Below are 14475 nucleotides of genomic sequence, written 5' to 3' on the forward strand. Positions count from 1 at the left end.
GCATCATCATCATCAAGAATGAAGAACTCGAACATAACGATTGCGTCATTTACGTGCACATTAAGTAGCCAGATGCATCTGTTTTGGTCTTATAATACCTCCATAGATTTACCGCTCCAGCATAGAGTTTGGTTTGTTCAGCCAGCAGTGAGGTTTACAAGAATTTGTCAAAATTTCCAGATTCCCGGCAAACTAAGATAAACAGTTAAACTAAAAACCAACGGCTTTTGTTTTAGCTTGTTTGTAAAAATTCACTATTTGCAGAGTAGAGCTGTGTTTGCGTAAAACAGCGCGGTGGACAAGAGTGGACTGACTGAGCAGATTGAAATATCACTTTCTACATGTTTATGCCGGTCTACACAGGTGAGTGCATTGATAAGCATTGACTTTTTATTCACGAAGGTTTAATTGTAGCCTATATACAGAAAAGAGACTAGCGTGAGTTCATCTGCCCCAGCGGCCATTGGTAATCCTCTCTGTATCGTTCCCAGTCAGGTGCTGAGTGTTTTAACGCACACACATATCGGCTCAGCGGTGTGTGTGGAGCTCGGGCATCGCTGTACAGAATACAAATGTAAATACAGGAGGCCAGAGGAAGCCAAAAGCCTCCCAACAACGGCAGCAGTTTTTATTTAAAAGGCTTTCGACCACCTGGAGTGGAACTACTTGTGGCAAGAAATGGAGCGGCTCGGTTTGGGGGCCAAATTCTTTGACAAGGTGCCATACTTTATATGCAAATCCCACGGCCATTTTCTCAACTTGCATTCTCAGCCATTTCCCATCGAGAGGGGCTCGCGACAGGGATACCCGCTTTCCTCCATGCTGTTTGCAATCTCTCTTGAACTGTTAGCCCAGGCAAAATAAAATCTGTAATGTCCAAATTAAATTCAATAGCAGCTCAATATCAGCTCAATTGCAGATGATATTTTGTTCTGTATCTCTGATCTTGAGGACTCTATTCCAAAAATTCTTCAACAAATTTGGCTCAATCTCCGGCTATAAAATTAACTGTAATAAATCTAATCTTCTTTTATTGAACAACAGGCATGTGACATCAGCCATTAGTGTTACAATACCAACCCAAAGCAAAATTACATATTTGGGCATCATCATACATGCATCGCTACAGCGAGTTCTCCGAGACAACTATTAAACTATATTAAGTAGTGTTCAAAGGGATCTGGCCAATTGGTCTGCGCTGCCGGCATCACTACGGTCCAGGATTGCTGTTGCTAAAATGAACATAGTTCCTCGTGTGAATTTCTTAAGTACAATGATCCCCACCAATACATTTCTGGAAGAAATGTAATACCTTAATTCAGCAGTATATTTGGAATAATAAACAACCTAAGCTAAAATACTCTACCCTGCAACGTACCACAAATACGGGAGGCCTGGCCCTCTCCAACTTTAAAATGTATCACAGAGCCTTTCAGCTACAGGCCCTCAGAGTGAAGGAGGACCCCTCATCTACAGTTCCATGGAGAGAAATAAGTGGTAGTCTAAGACAATGTTTGTGTCCAAAAAAGTGTATGGTAGCCTATGGCCCTATTAACACATTGACCAACTTTAAACAGGTGAAGGAGCAACTATGCTACACCAATAAGTGGCATTTGAATACCCCAATGCACTCTTAAAGTCTGGTAACAAACCCTTTGCTTTTAAGCAGTGGAGTGACAGAGGCATTTATACTTTAGATTAGTTATACAATGAGAAAAGTATGTTGAGTTTTGAAGACCTGAGAGCTAGTTTTGAGGTCCCCACGACATCCTTTTACTTCTATCTTAGATCAGACCAGTGGTGGTTTCTCTAGGAGGCCAAAGGAAGCCTGGCCTCCCCATGAAAATATAAAACATAATTTTAAATATAAAATATATTATATTTTTAAATAAAATAAAAATACATTTGACAATAAATGTTATAATTTAAAATATATTTGAATATTTTAAATTATGTTTTATATTTTTAACCGTAGGAATTATAAATTTCCCTAATCAAAACATTCCATTATCATTTTCTTCTATAGCTGGTAGAGCGAAACAGCGCCCCTCTGTCACTGTGTGTGTGGTGCAGTCCTGTCTGTGCTCTGTCTAGTGGCCAGTAAAATGCTACGAACGCTCAAAGGAGGCCAGCTTTTCCTGGCCTCCCTTAGAGAAAAAAATTTATATTTTCAGCCAATCAGATTGAGGCTAGGTTTGACCGAGCTCAACATTGAATGTAGCCTGGATGCCAGCCGAATTTAGCCCCGCCCACAACATTCGAGGTCAGGAAGTTCACTGACTAGAATCTGAGTAGGACCACGTCAGGCTACATTGAATGGTCAATTTATCATAAATAAAAAAACCAGGTTGAACCTGGCTTCTCACCAATCACATGCCTCAGACAGATGCGTAACTATGGTAACAGTACGCTACTACGCAGCGGTGCCGACTGGCGTCAGCTGAGCTAATAGTCAGTTAACAGCAAGTTTACACAGTGGATGGTGATCTTGAGTTTCTTGTTAAAAATTACTTCACTATGACTTGCTTTTGAGCTACAACTGAGGCACGCAGTGCACCTTTGACGCTCATTCATGAGTGGTGAAGATAGTTGTGGAAACTTTCCCGGCTGGTCAACAGTACAGAAGTTAGCTAGCCATGGCACAAAAGCGCATTTTGGATTTCTTTATAGATTAACCACAAGCTAAAAAGCGTAAAGGACTGGAGGCAGAAAACTCAGCAACTGTAACTGAATGAAGTAGCTACCCTGCTAGCAACAGACGACAAGGGAGCTAATCTTGTAAACCAAGCTAGCAGCACCAGGGTAGCCGCAGAGAGAACAGCAACATCAACTCAGTGCTGCCAGCCTCGGGGGTCACACTTTTCCTGCTAGACGTTTTGGAGAGGAGGATTTCTTTTTAGTGTTATGACTGCAACACAAGGTAATAATGCTGGTTTATTATTATGCTGCCGCCATGCAGTAAATTGGCATGATTTATCAACTGTTCAGTAAGTTTATACGATAGTTTATACGAATTATTGGAGATAATTTTTTTTTTTTTACACTTGTGTAAAGCCTACTTAGCCTACTGGAAAATCAGAATGAGGTCACACCGATTTTTAATTATCCTACCGTATTGTTATAAAATTATTAGGCCCAGCTTAACACGCAGGCCCAATATCTTTATGCCTTTTTGGTATTGCTGTGCTACAAACGCTTAAGGCTGCATTTCTCTATTTCAATGTTTATGTCAGGACTGACTGGCTGGCTTCACTTTCATTTGATTTAATATAATTCAGTGATGTGTTTTATACCTTTGTGTTTTGTGGCTCAGTGTTTGAGCTTGTAGTAGGCATATTCTGTACCATTGTCGTAGCTTTGTGCCGATATCCTGCGTTACCCGTGCCTGGTTTGTTCGGTCTTGGATTTTGGACTTTATTATTAGGGGTCCAAGCCCGAGGGGGCAAGGGAACCGCGTGTTGCAAGGGAACCGCGTGTTGCAAGGGAACCGCGTGTTGCAAGGCAACGCGGTTCACGTCTCCAGCGGAGCGTGGAACCCTATTGTTTTTCTAAGGATTTTTATTAGTAGGGGTCCAAGCCCGAGTCTGCAAGAACCGGCGGTAGCAATAGCTACGCTGTTCGCACAGCAGGGCTGTGGAACCCTATTGTTTTTCTAAGGATTATTAGGGGTCCAAGCCCGAGGGGGCATGGGAACCGCGTAATGCAAGGCATCGCGGTTCACAGCTCCAATGGAGCATGGAACCCTATTGTTTTTCTACTGATTATTAGGGGTCCAAGCCCGAGTCTGCAAGAACCGGCGGTAGCAATAGCTACGCCGTTCGCACAGCAGGGCTGTGGAACCCTATTGTTTTTCTAAGGATTATTAGGGGTCCAAGCCCAATGGGGCATGGGAACCGCGTGTTGCAAGGCAACGCGGTTCACGTCTCCACCGGAGCATGGAACCCTATTGTTTTTCTACTGATTATTATTATTCCGCTTCTTCTTCTTCTTCTTCTTCTTCTTCTTCTAAAACTCCGACTGCAGCCTAAACCGTACATGGTGGGGGGTTGCAATTTTCAGGACTGGTCCAAAACCCCGCAAGGACCTCTGGCGCAAATATTTACCCATTTCCACCACTAGGTGGCACTATAGCAGACAAAAACGCGTTTGGCCCTATAACTCCCACACCGTACACCCAACATTCAAAAACCATACATCCACGCGTTCCCTGGATCCAACTGAATCACATGATATAGGCCACGCCCATTTCCGCCTAGACTTTTATGCGTGAAAAATCGTGATTTATCAAAAACCTACTTTTTCGAACTCCTCCTAGACCGTGCGACCGATCTGCACGAAACTTGGAAGATAGCATCCCCAGACTGACCTGACAAAAAGTTATTAAAGGAATTTTTGTACGATAAAAAATGCACATATAACGCACAAACTAATTTGTGTAGCTAAACTATGAAAACACCAACTTTGCCATATCTCAGCCAAAATAAATGCTATCAACCCCAAACTTTAGATTATTCATTGCCATGACCCTCTGGAGGTACCCCACGCGTTTTACGAAAATTGGTCACTAGGGGGCGCTACAACTACAAAAACTTTATATCTCATGAACGGCTCATCCGATTTATACAAAATTTGATGCGTACCATCTGGGGCCAATCCTGAGGCCATCCCTAGAATGGAGTACCGAGGGGTCAAAGTGGGCGTGGCCTATGGGACCCAATGTGACCCAACTCTAGATTCACCACTTACACTAATGTGAACAACTTTAACTTTACAGGGTAGATGGACAATGGGCCATGGATCACACCTACCAAAAATTACACATGTGGACCACTAGGTGGTGCTATAATGTTTTTTTGTCATTAACTCCCACAATACACATTGCACATTAGAAATTCTTACATTCACGTGTTCCTTGAATCAAACTGAATTACCTGATATAGGCCACGCCCATTACCGCGCAAAAGTCTTTTCGCAATATCGTGCAATGTGCAAAACCAACTTTTTCAAACTCGTCCTAGGCCGTGCGACCGATCTGCACGAAACCTGGTAGATAGCATCTCCAGATGGACCTGACAAAAAGTTATTGAAGGAATTTTGCTATGTTAAAGTATGCACATTTGACGACAAAACAAATTTTCCTAGCTAGCTACCACACACATATATCATATCTCGGCCAAATTAAATGTTATCAGCTTGAGGTCCTTGTTCAACATCTGACGACGATACTCTGTACCAAATTTGGTGAAGATCGGCCTTTAGGGGGCGCTATAAGCAACGTTTATTTGTTTCGCCCACTAACTCAATGCATTTCAATGGGAAATTTGCAATTGCAATATCTTTGCCACAGTAAAAGCTATCAACACAAAACTTGTGATGCTCATTTGGCATGCTGCTCTGAGGCTCCCTACCAAATTTGGCGAAGATCGGCCATTAGGGGGCGCTATAATCAACATATAAGTGTTTTGCCCTGTTAATCAATGTTAATGGAATATTTGCAATGGGAATGTATCAAAGACCTTGCAGCTCACACGTCTCAATATTTACTGATGTTTACCTCCTACCGGTTTTGGTTTTCGCTTTTGCCTGGTCCCATAGTTCTCTACAATAAAGAAACTTCTTAACCCACCTGACAAAGTTTCTACAATCTTCACAGTGGCCAAAATCAACACCATTCATATACCCTGATACCGTGCAATTAAACATTGCAGTTGGTGCTAAGTGGAGAGTCTGTCATAGTGTGATTGGTTATGTCGGTGGAATTGATTCTTAATTTCCCACAAAGTTGATTGCGGTCACGTGTCAGTTAAACTTCTCATCTCCAATCCTATCTGTATTTGTGAGATGTGGCTCTGTCCTGAGTTGAAAGCCTACTTTACGGCTTTATCATCGAGTTAATTGCCGCGTGTGCTCGTGTCGGCCGCTGTCCATTTCCTAAGGTTCTGAAATGCAAACAACTTTTGACTACTTTGTTTTTTTAAACAACGTGCGCCTGTGAGCACCCTCGGAGGAAAACATCAATTGGCGCCTATGACACCATTTACAACAACCTGACCACCTCCCCTGCTCTTTCAAATACCACACCTGCCTCCCCCCCTCCACCCTCTCAGTCACTCTCTCATTTCTCTCTGCTGTCCCCTGTGGTCAGGGGTTTAAGAAGTTTGTTTATGGTAGAGAATTGTTAAAGCTAATCTGTACATGCATGGAGAGGCACTGTTAACCACTACATTTGCAACGGCAGAGTACCGCAGACCTTGTACATCAAACCTCTCGATATTCACCAAGTCCCGTATTGGCGCAGCTTCCCGGGTCATCGTGGGCGACTGGCGTGGCTCCCCGGGGCGTCGGGGACGACTGGCATCGGAGGCTTGGGCCCCGTCATAACTGCTTGCAGTTCTAGTTGTTTTTGTTTTTTCACTTGTGGAGCGTCCAAGTGTGTACCTGTGTTCCAGTTTTATTAGCGAAGCCTTAGCACTGTTTTGACACCACAAATTGCCTTTGTTTTAATAAATAGAGATATTTTGTCTTCATCTTGACAGTATGGGTATGAAATAAATGTATCTTTGTTAAATAGCGATAACGGTCTATTATTTCCCGGTGTTTCGGGATCAGTAGCCCACGGCAGACTAATTACGGTCTTGAATAGGCTATTTATATGAATTGAATCTCTATACAGTTCAATAAATTGTGATGGCTGCAGTTTGGTGTGTGGTGGTTGACTTAGGCTTTGTCAGCACCCTCAATTCAAAATATGTTCCCGCAGCTCTGGTGCAAGCTGTCGCTGAGTTTGACAACGCTAGCAGAGCGCCTAGCATCAGCTACAACTTTTACGGGTGTGTCAAAGACAATTCAGAATGACATAATAGAGAGCGCTGCTCATGTTATTCAGGAAGAAATAGATAAAGAAATAAACACAGCGTCATTCATAGCAGTGGAAGTGGATGACACCACAGACATATCATGCAAGTGCCAATTGACGGTCATTATCCACTACGTAAATGAAAAGGGAATGATATGTGAGCGGTTTCTTTGACGTTAGCCTTGAACGAGATGCTGAAGCCATAACTGCTGTGGTGATGCTGGCAATTACCAACTACAATCCTGAAACAAAGCTCATTGTCAGACATACGATGGAGCAAGTATACATAGTAAGCTCACTGGCTTCCTCGGTCAAATTTGCCACGCACCGCCACTGGATCAGACCTAAATTGTTATGGAGTGCCATGGGGAATGATTCTTGAGGTGCACTCATTAAATGGTCATTAAATGTTTTTTTGATTTCCCTGTGAGAGGATTAGTGTCCAAGATTTATGCTAAGCTGTTGCAAGTATCCATAGGAGAACTCCTAGTAGTAAAGATTTTTGTTGTATCTCTTTTCGTTGTTGTAATTTGTAGACGTCCCTAAGCACTCGTCTTACTGCCAGTAGCAGCAGAGAGCAGAAGCCAGCAGGCAAGTGTTATTTAAATAAACTCCTGGTGTACTTACAAACCATCGTTTTATGAGTACATAACCTATTTGTACTACTGTAAACATTTGGTATCATTTTGGGCATTATTAGTGGGGTAATGTACAAGATACAGAGTTGGATCCATAAGCGCCTTATGACAGACCTACAGTATAATATGCATTTATCTGAAATAAGCTTTCAATTTGAACTTAAACTTGAAAAGGAGGTGAGTTAGAAGGCCAAAAAGTCAAGGGAGGGGAGAGAAAAAGACTATGAATCAGAAGAGTTGACAAAAAACGGAGGTGAGGAGGAGAAAAGAGAGGAATAGAAAATAAATAACTACAGGTAGAGGAGATGAGAGGGGATGAAGAAGTGGGAGAGAGGGAGGGATAGGAAGACAGCTGAGAGGAGATTTTAACAGACAGAGTGATAGATGGAGGGGAGAATGGTTTCACACTAATAGAGAAGAGTCATACGGAGGGCATTGTGCTGCACGGTTGGGATGTTTAAAACTAATTGGTGACAGGAAGACTGTGGCATGGTTTTTAAAATATGAAACTGTCTGCTCTTTACTGTACATGTGAAACACTTTACTTTATTTCTTAATCGTCACATAGAACTGCAGTACAATGTAGTGAAATTCAATCTCTGCATTTAACCCATCCTTAGCATCTTACAGTGTCCGGGGACCAACTTGGGGTTCAGTGTCTTGCTCAAGGACACTTTGACATGCGGCCGCAGGATGGAACCACCAATATTGTGGTTAAGGGCCAACCCTCTCTACACTCTGAGTCACATGCCACATGTGCGCACGAAGAAGCAAATTATGGTTCTTTTTTTTAACATTTAGAAACAAAACCTCCATTCTTTTTGTTATTTTGGTCAAAATAATGCAATAAAAAAAGTCAATAAATATTCTGAAAAACTAGAAGAGACCAAGAAACCACAAACACCATCTATTCTAATTGAGAATTACAAATTTAAATAAGTCACACCTCTGAAAACTTCTTATCCTATATATTTATGCGAAGTGAGAGGACGCTAGCGCTGCTTATTCGCCGCTTCTCCGTCTGCTACTCTGTTGTGTTCCTGTTTGTTTGTGTTCGCTGTACCTCTACCTCCGGACAGCCTCTGTACCTCTGGACAACCTCTCAGCTGGTTCCCGAAGCTGCCTGGGCTCCTCGACCGGACTCTCGCCTCGTCGGTTAGCCGCTAGCTGACTGCCCCCATTCACCAAATGCGTGGCGGCTAATTCTAGCTGCTACAGCGGCTAACCCGATTGCTGACCTTCTCACAGGCAACATCCACCAGATCCGTGCCGTAACTAGACTTTCATCTCCTCCTGTCATGCTGTGGATCATTCTGGCACTCACATCATCCCTCCGCTCAGCATCATGTTCAAATATTCAACTCTGCAACTGGTCGAACTCGTCAACTACTCCATTCCATCCTGCATCCCAGTCATCAAACAGCTCGGACGATCCGTTCTGCCTGCACAATCCGTTCTGCACATGCGCAAGATAATACTGTTTTACCGAGGATACGACCTGCACGATCTGTTCCAGCTAGATTCAGTCTAAAATAACGTTAAGTCAAACTTAATGGGAAAAGCAGGCTACAGCTAAATTAAGACTTTACAGTAATAACAATAAAGACAAATATTGAGTGATTGTATTTTAAATGAGCACAAGTAAAGTAGAACTGACGTAACAGCTGTTATATATGTTAACGTTTATTTTCAAGTTTTATTTTGAGGGTCTTTTAAAGTTATTACATGCTGTCTCAGCTAGCGGTTAGCCGAATTAGCTGTTAGCTAAACTAACGTTAGCGTGGCTGTCGACCGGAAGCGTGGAACAGATCGTGCAGTGTCGTAAATGAGGATTTACGACAAAATGTTTACGGCATGCGCAATAATTTTGTGCATGTGCAAAACGGATCACGCATGTGCAGAACGGATCGTTCAGGCAGAACGGATCGTGTACCGACAACATCCACAAAAGCTCTCGCCGCAAGTTAGTTTTCTTCCACCACGGACAATCCATTCCATCCATCTGGTCACCTGCACGCTCTGTCGCACCTGTCCCACGTCATCAGAATGCTTCACCCACTGGTTCACATAGGGCTGAGCACAGCGTCAGGCTGCACAGAAAACCCGGACTGGACTACAGTGCTTTCCGCACTTCACATACACTTAATCATACGCTCCAATCATTTACAAATCCGCTCACTGTCCCCCCTCAAATGCAATACCCCCACACCCCACCGACCACACGCGCTGCTAACCGGGACAAACTCAGATCTCTCCAGCCTGACCCCATCCCACCACCATGCCAACTTTGCCCTCCTCAACACCCGATCGCTCAACAATAAAGCCCCTGCCCTCCATGAACTAATCCTAGACAACACTCTGGACTTCCTTCTGCTCACTGAAACTTGGCAACAACCCAATGACTTCTTCTCCCTCAGCCAAGCATCCCCCCCTGGCTACAACTACATCTGCAAATCCCACCCCTCCCGCCGTGGAGGTGGCCTCGCCATTATTTTCAATCAGAACTTCCAGATCACAGAACTCACCCTCCCCTCAGTATCATCGTTTGAATATCTCGCCTTCAAAGCTCCTTCCTCCATGACAGTCATCCTCATTTACCAGCCACCTAAACCAAATCCCTCCTTCCTCTCTGATTTTACTGAACTCCTCACACTAGCCTCATCTCTCTCTCCACGTCTGCTGCTACTCGGTGACTCAAACATCCACATGGACTCCCCCACCTGCAAGCTCTCATCAGAATTCACCATTTTACTGAATAACTTCTCTCTCACCCAACATGTCACATTTCCCACCCATGAAAAAGGACACATCCTTGACCTGGTCTGCTCCACTAACCAACCAGTGCTCGACCTCCATCCATGCCTCTTTCCCCTCTCTGATCACAAACTGATATGTTTCACCATTCCTTCCCCAACCCCACGTCCCCTTCCGCAACCTCAAATCTATCGATCCCCACCATCTCTCTGACCTGCTCTCCACCACTCTCCACCTGGACTCGACCCTCACCTCACCTGATGATCTCACAAACCACCTCAACTCCACCTTGTCTACCTCCCTCAACACTCTGGCCCCCCTCAAAACAAAAACTGACACTTTTAACACCTCTTCACCCTGGTACACACCTGCATTCTGGAAAATGAAACAAACTGGCCACCAACTTGAACGTCTGACAAAGAAATCATCCCTCACAGTCCATCATGAAGCCTATAAACTCCATCTCACTGCCTACAAAGACTCTCTCATTGCTGCCAAATCTGCCTACCTTTCCACCATCCTCACTGACCCCTGCCAAAACCCCAGAACCCTCTTCTCCACAATGAACAACCTCATCAAGCCTCAGACCAACACCCTCCCTACCTCTACTCCGGATCTCTGCAACTCATTCCTCCACTTTTTCGCCGACAAAATCAAAATCATCTACCAAGCTCTATCCCCTGTATCTCGTCTCTCAGTATCTACTCCAGCACCCACCATGGACCCTCCTCTCCCCATTTCTCCTGACCTCCCGACCCCTCCTCCTCACTGCCTCCTCTCCCAGTTTGACCCGGTCACTCCTCCTGAAATCTCCAAACTCATCAGCTCTTCCAAACCCACTACCTGCTCCCTTGACCCCCTCCCTACTCCACTACTGAAGTCCTGCCTCTCCGTCCTATGCCCCTACCTCACTAACCTCTTCAACTCCTCACTGTCCCTTGGAACTGTCCCCTCTGCCTTCAAAACTGCCACTTTCACCCCAATCCTTAAAAAACCTGGTCTGGATCCCTCCTCACTCAACAACTACCGCCCAATATCCAACCTCCCCTTTCGGTCTAAAACCCTGGAACGTATAGTCGTATATACCCATCTTCATGCCAATAACCAATTCGAACCCCTCCAATCTGGATTTCGCCCCCTCCACAGCACTGAAACCGCTCTCCTCAAAGTCCTCAACGACCTCTTCACCTGTGCTGACACTGGTTCCTTCAACATCCTCATCCTCCTTGACCTGAGTGAGCCTTCGATACTATGAGCCATAACATCCTGCTCACCAGACTCAATGACCTCGGTATCAAAGGTACTGCACTCAGCTGGCTCCACTCCTACCTATCCAACAGATCCCACTTCATCTCTCTCCATAACCACACCTCTGCCACAGCCACTCAAGGTGTTCCCCAAGGCTCGGTACTCGGCCCCCTCCTCTTCATCATCTACATCCTCCCTCTTGGTCAGATACTCCGCCACTTCAACCTGGACTTCCACTGTTAAGCTGATGACACCCAGATCTACCTCAGCACCAAATCCCCCCACAATCCTCCCCTCTCCCACATCAACTCCTGTCTGTCAGCTATTAAAACCTGGATGCAACACAACTTCCTCAAACTCAACAGCGATAAAACAGAATTCCTCCTCATAGGCTCCAAATCCACACTCAGCAAAACCAATAACCCCACTCTCACCATCGACGGCACCATTGTCTCCCCATCTCCCCAGGCCCGCAACCTTGGTGTGATCTTTGACTCCACCCTCTCCCTTGAGCCTCACATCTGTCAAGTCATTAAAACCTCCTTCTTTCACCTCCGCAACATTGCCAAAATCAGACCCTCTCTCACACCCCCCGTTGCTGAAAGACTCATTCACGCCTTCATCTCCTACTGCAACTTACTCCTCCTCGGCATCAGCTCTACCAACATCAACCGACTCCAGCTGGTCCAAAACGCAGCCGCCGACTTATCACCCGCTCCAAATCCTGGCACCACATCACTCCAGTCCTAAAACAACTCCACTGGCTTCCCATCTCCCACCAGATCACCTACAAAATCCTGGTCCTCACCCACAAAGCCCTCCACCATCTGGCTCCCTCATACCTCACTGACCTCCTCTCACCGTACCAACCCTCACGGTCCCTCAGATCCACCTCAGCTGGTCTCCTCTCCATCCAAAAATCCAACCTGCGCAGTTTTGGGGACAGAGCATTCTCCAGGGCAGCTCCCAGGCTCTGGAACTCCCTCCCTCAAGAGATCCGCACCTCTGAGTCCCTCACCATCTTCCAGTCCCACCTCAAGACCCATCTCTTCACCTCTGCCTATCCGTAGCCCCACGCCCCCCTCCCTTTTCATCTGTGCCTGAATCTTGTTTTGTTTTGTTTGTTTTGTTTTGTTTTTGTAATTTTGTAAAGCGACTTTGAGTCTATGAAAAGCACTATATAAATTCAATTTATTATTATTATTATTATATAAAGCTTCTGGAAGTGACAAACTACATGAGGAATCTCCTGACCTTATGCAGGGCTTGTTGGACGACAGGAACATGGGCCAGCAGACTAGACCAGTCCCGCTCTATTTGTCTGAGCTGGGACGGGATGGAGCACAGATCTGGCTCTGAAGTCTGAGATAGTGAAGTCGTTATGTCCTCTGGATTTCTGTCAGAGTCTCCTTCCTCTTCACTCAGCTGGACCAGCTGGGTTCCAGCACTGATCACAGCCACCTTCAGTCCACATTTGGCATTCAACTCGTTGGTCAAGGCCTAAAATAGAAAGGTTTTGTTATATTCTCTTCTCAACATTAGCATAATGTGCTCTGTGGGGGTTGACAGGGTCGTTGCCAAAATATCTGACATTCTCAACTCACTTCTCTTTTTTTTTCTTTAATAATTTGAACATTTTGCCAAGTGCAATTATAGGAGGTATAGTGTAGTGCGTAGAAGGTTCTGACTCACTGAACAGACCTCAAAACGTGATACTCTATTTCTAATCTAATCTATTTTATGTGGACAGACTTCAGAAAGTCTTTAACATAATGATATGAAAGATGACTTGCTTGAAGCTGATTTTATTTATTGCAGAATGCAAAGAAAAAACTCAACAAATTTGGCCACTTATAAAGGGAAAAGTAAGTAATTATTTAATTAAAGCTTGTATTTGAAAAGGTTTAAATCATACGTGTCAAACTCAAGGCCTGCGGGCCCCTTGCAGGTTTTTATCAACTTCAGGTTAACAATAAATTTAATCTATTTGTGCGCCAAACCCAAAAAGACAGGAAACTTTTTTTCAAAATGTAATTATGCAACACTCAAAGTAGAAGTTGGCAGACTTGCCGACTTTGACACTCAGAAATTCCCAAAAAGCAACAAAAATGACGAAAAATGCAACAAATGGCAAAAAAAAGCTACAGTCAACGTGATTTTCATTTTCCAGGGTGGCCCTTAGTGAAAATGAGTTTTAACACTAATGGTTTAAATGATTTCTTTCCTCAGTGGAGTTTGTTATGTGCAAAGAGTGAGTCTGTGGGTGTCTGCTCACCACAAACTGGAGGTAGTGATCACGCCTCTGTTCGGCATCCATCTCCTCCTCAGCTGAGAGCTGACTGCATCTGTCAATCAGCTCCCTGGCCCCACCCATCCAGTCAGCCAGTACCGCAGAGTCACGAAAAAAACTGTTTATTAGTGGAAAATAGAACATTGTTAAACAAATCTACAAGATTACAGTGTCATCTAAATATTTGTTTTTTAAGATTATTTTTGGGACATTTTGGTCTTTAATTGATAGGACAGTTGTATACAGGAAAGGGGGGAGAGAGGGGGAAGACATGCAGCAAAGGGCCGCAGGTCGGACTCGAACCCTTGGCCACTGCGGTAAGGACCGAGCCTTGGCGCATGCGGCGCACGCTCCACAAGGTGAGCTAACAGGGCGCCCCATATTTATTTAAAGCAAATTGTATCTTATATATAGCTTTATTTAGACTTAAACATTCTTATTAGGTGTTTTTTTTATTAGATGCTGTGCACATTTTATCACATTATAACCCACCTTGCTAAACAACTAAACTCTTATACTAGGATGAAGATTTCCACCAGTCAAAAATATGGGGAAGAATTTAATTTCAACATTTCAATGAAAATAAAAAATGTAAGTTAAATGAAACCTTTTATATTTAATACTTACTCTTTGGTCTAAACAAGTTCTAACTTTGCAGCAAAGTATATTTCTCTGTTCCTCATCGCTCA

At 44.2% G+C, this 14475-nt stretch overlaps 1 protein-coding gene across 2 annotated transcripts in view; it reads right to left on the reverse strand.

Annotated features, from left to right (window-relative positions):
- LOC114546348 (nesprin-2) overlaps positions 1-14475 on the reverse strand; it is a 152551-nt gene that overhangs the window by 89852 nt on the left and 48224 nt on the right. For both annotated transcript variants that reach the window (XM_028565063.1, XM_028565062.1), the window contains exons 15-16: positions 13772-13904; positions 12751-12996 (exon numbers count right to left, since the gene is read on the reverse strand). In XM_028565063.1, the coding sequence (XP_028420864.1) occupies positions 12751-12996; positions 13772-13904 (379 nt within the window). The remainder of the gene's footprint in view (positions 1-12750; positions 12997-13771; positions 13905-14475) is intronic.

The sequence above is a fragment of the Perca flavescens genome, chromosome 20 (assembly GCF_004354835.1).
Source record: "Perca flavescens isolate YP-PL-M2 chromosome 20, PFLA_1.0, whole genome shotgun sequence".
NCBI lineage: Eukaryota > Metazoa > Chordata > Actinopteri > Perciformes > Percidae > Perca > Perca flavescens.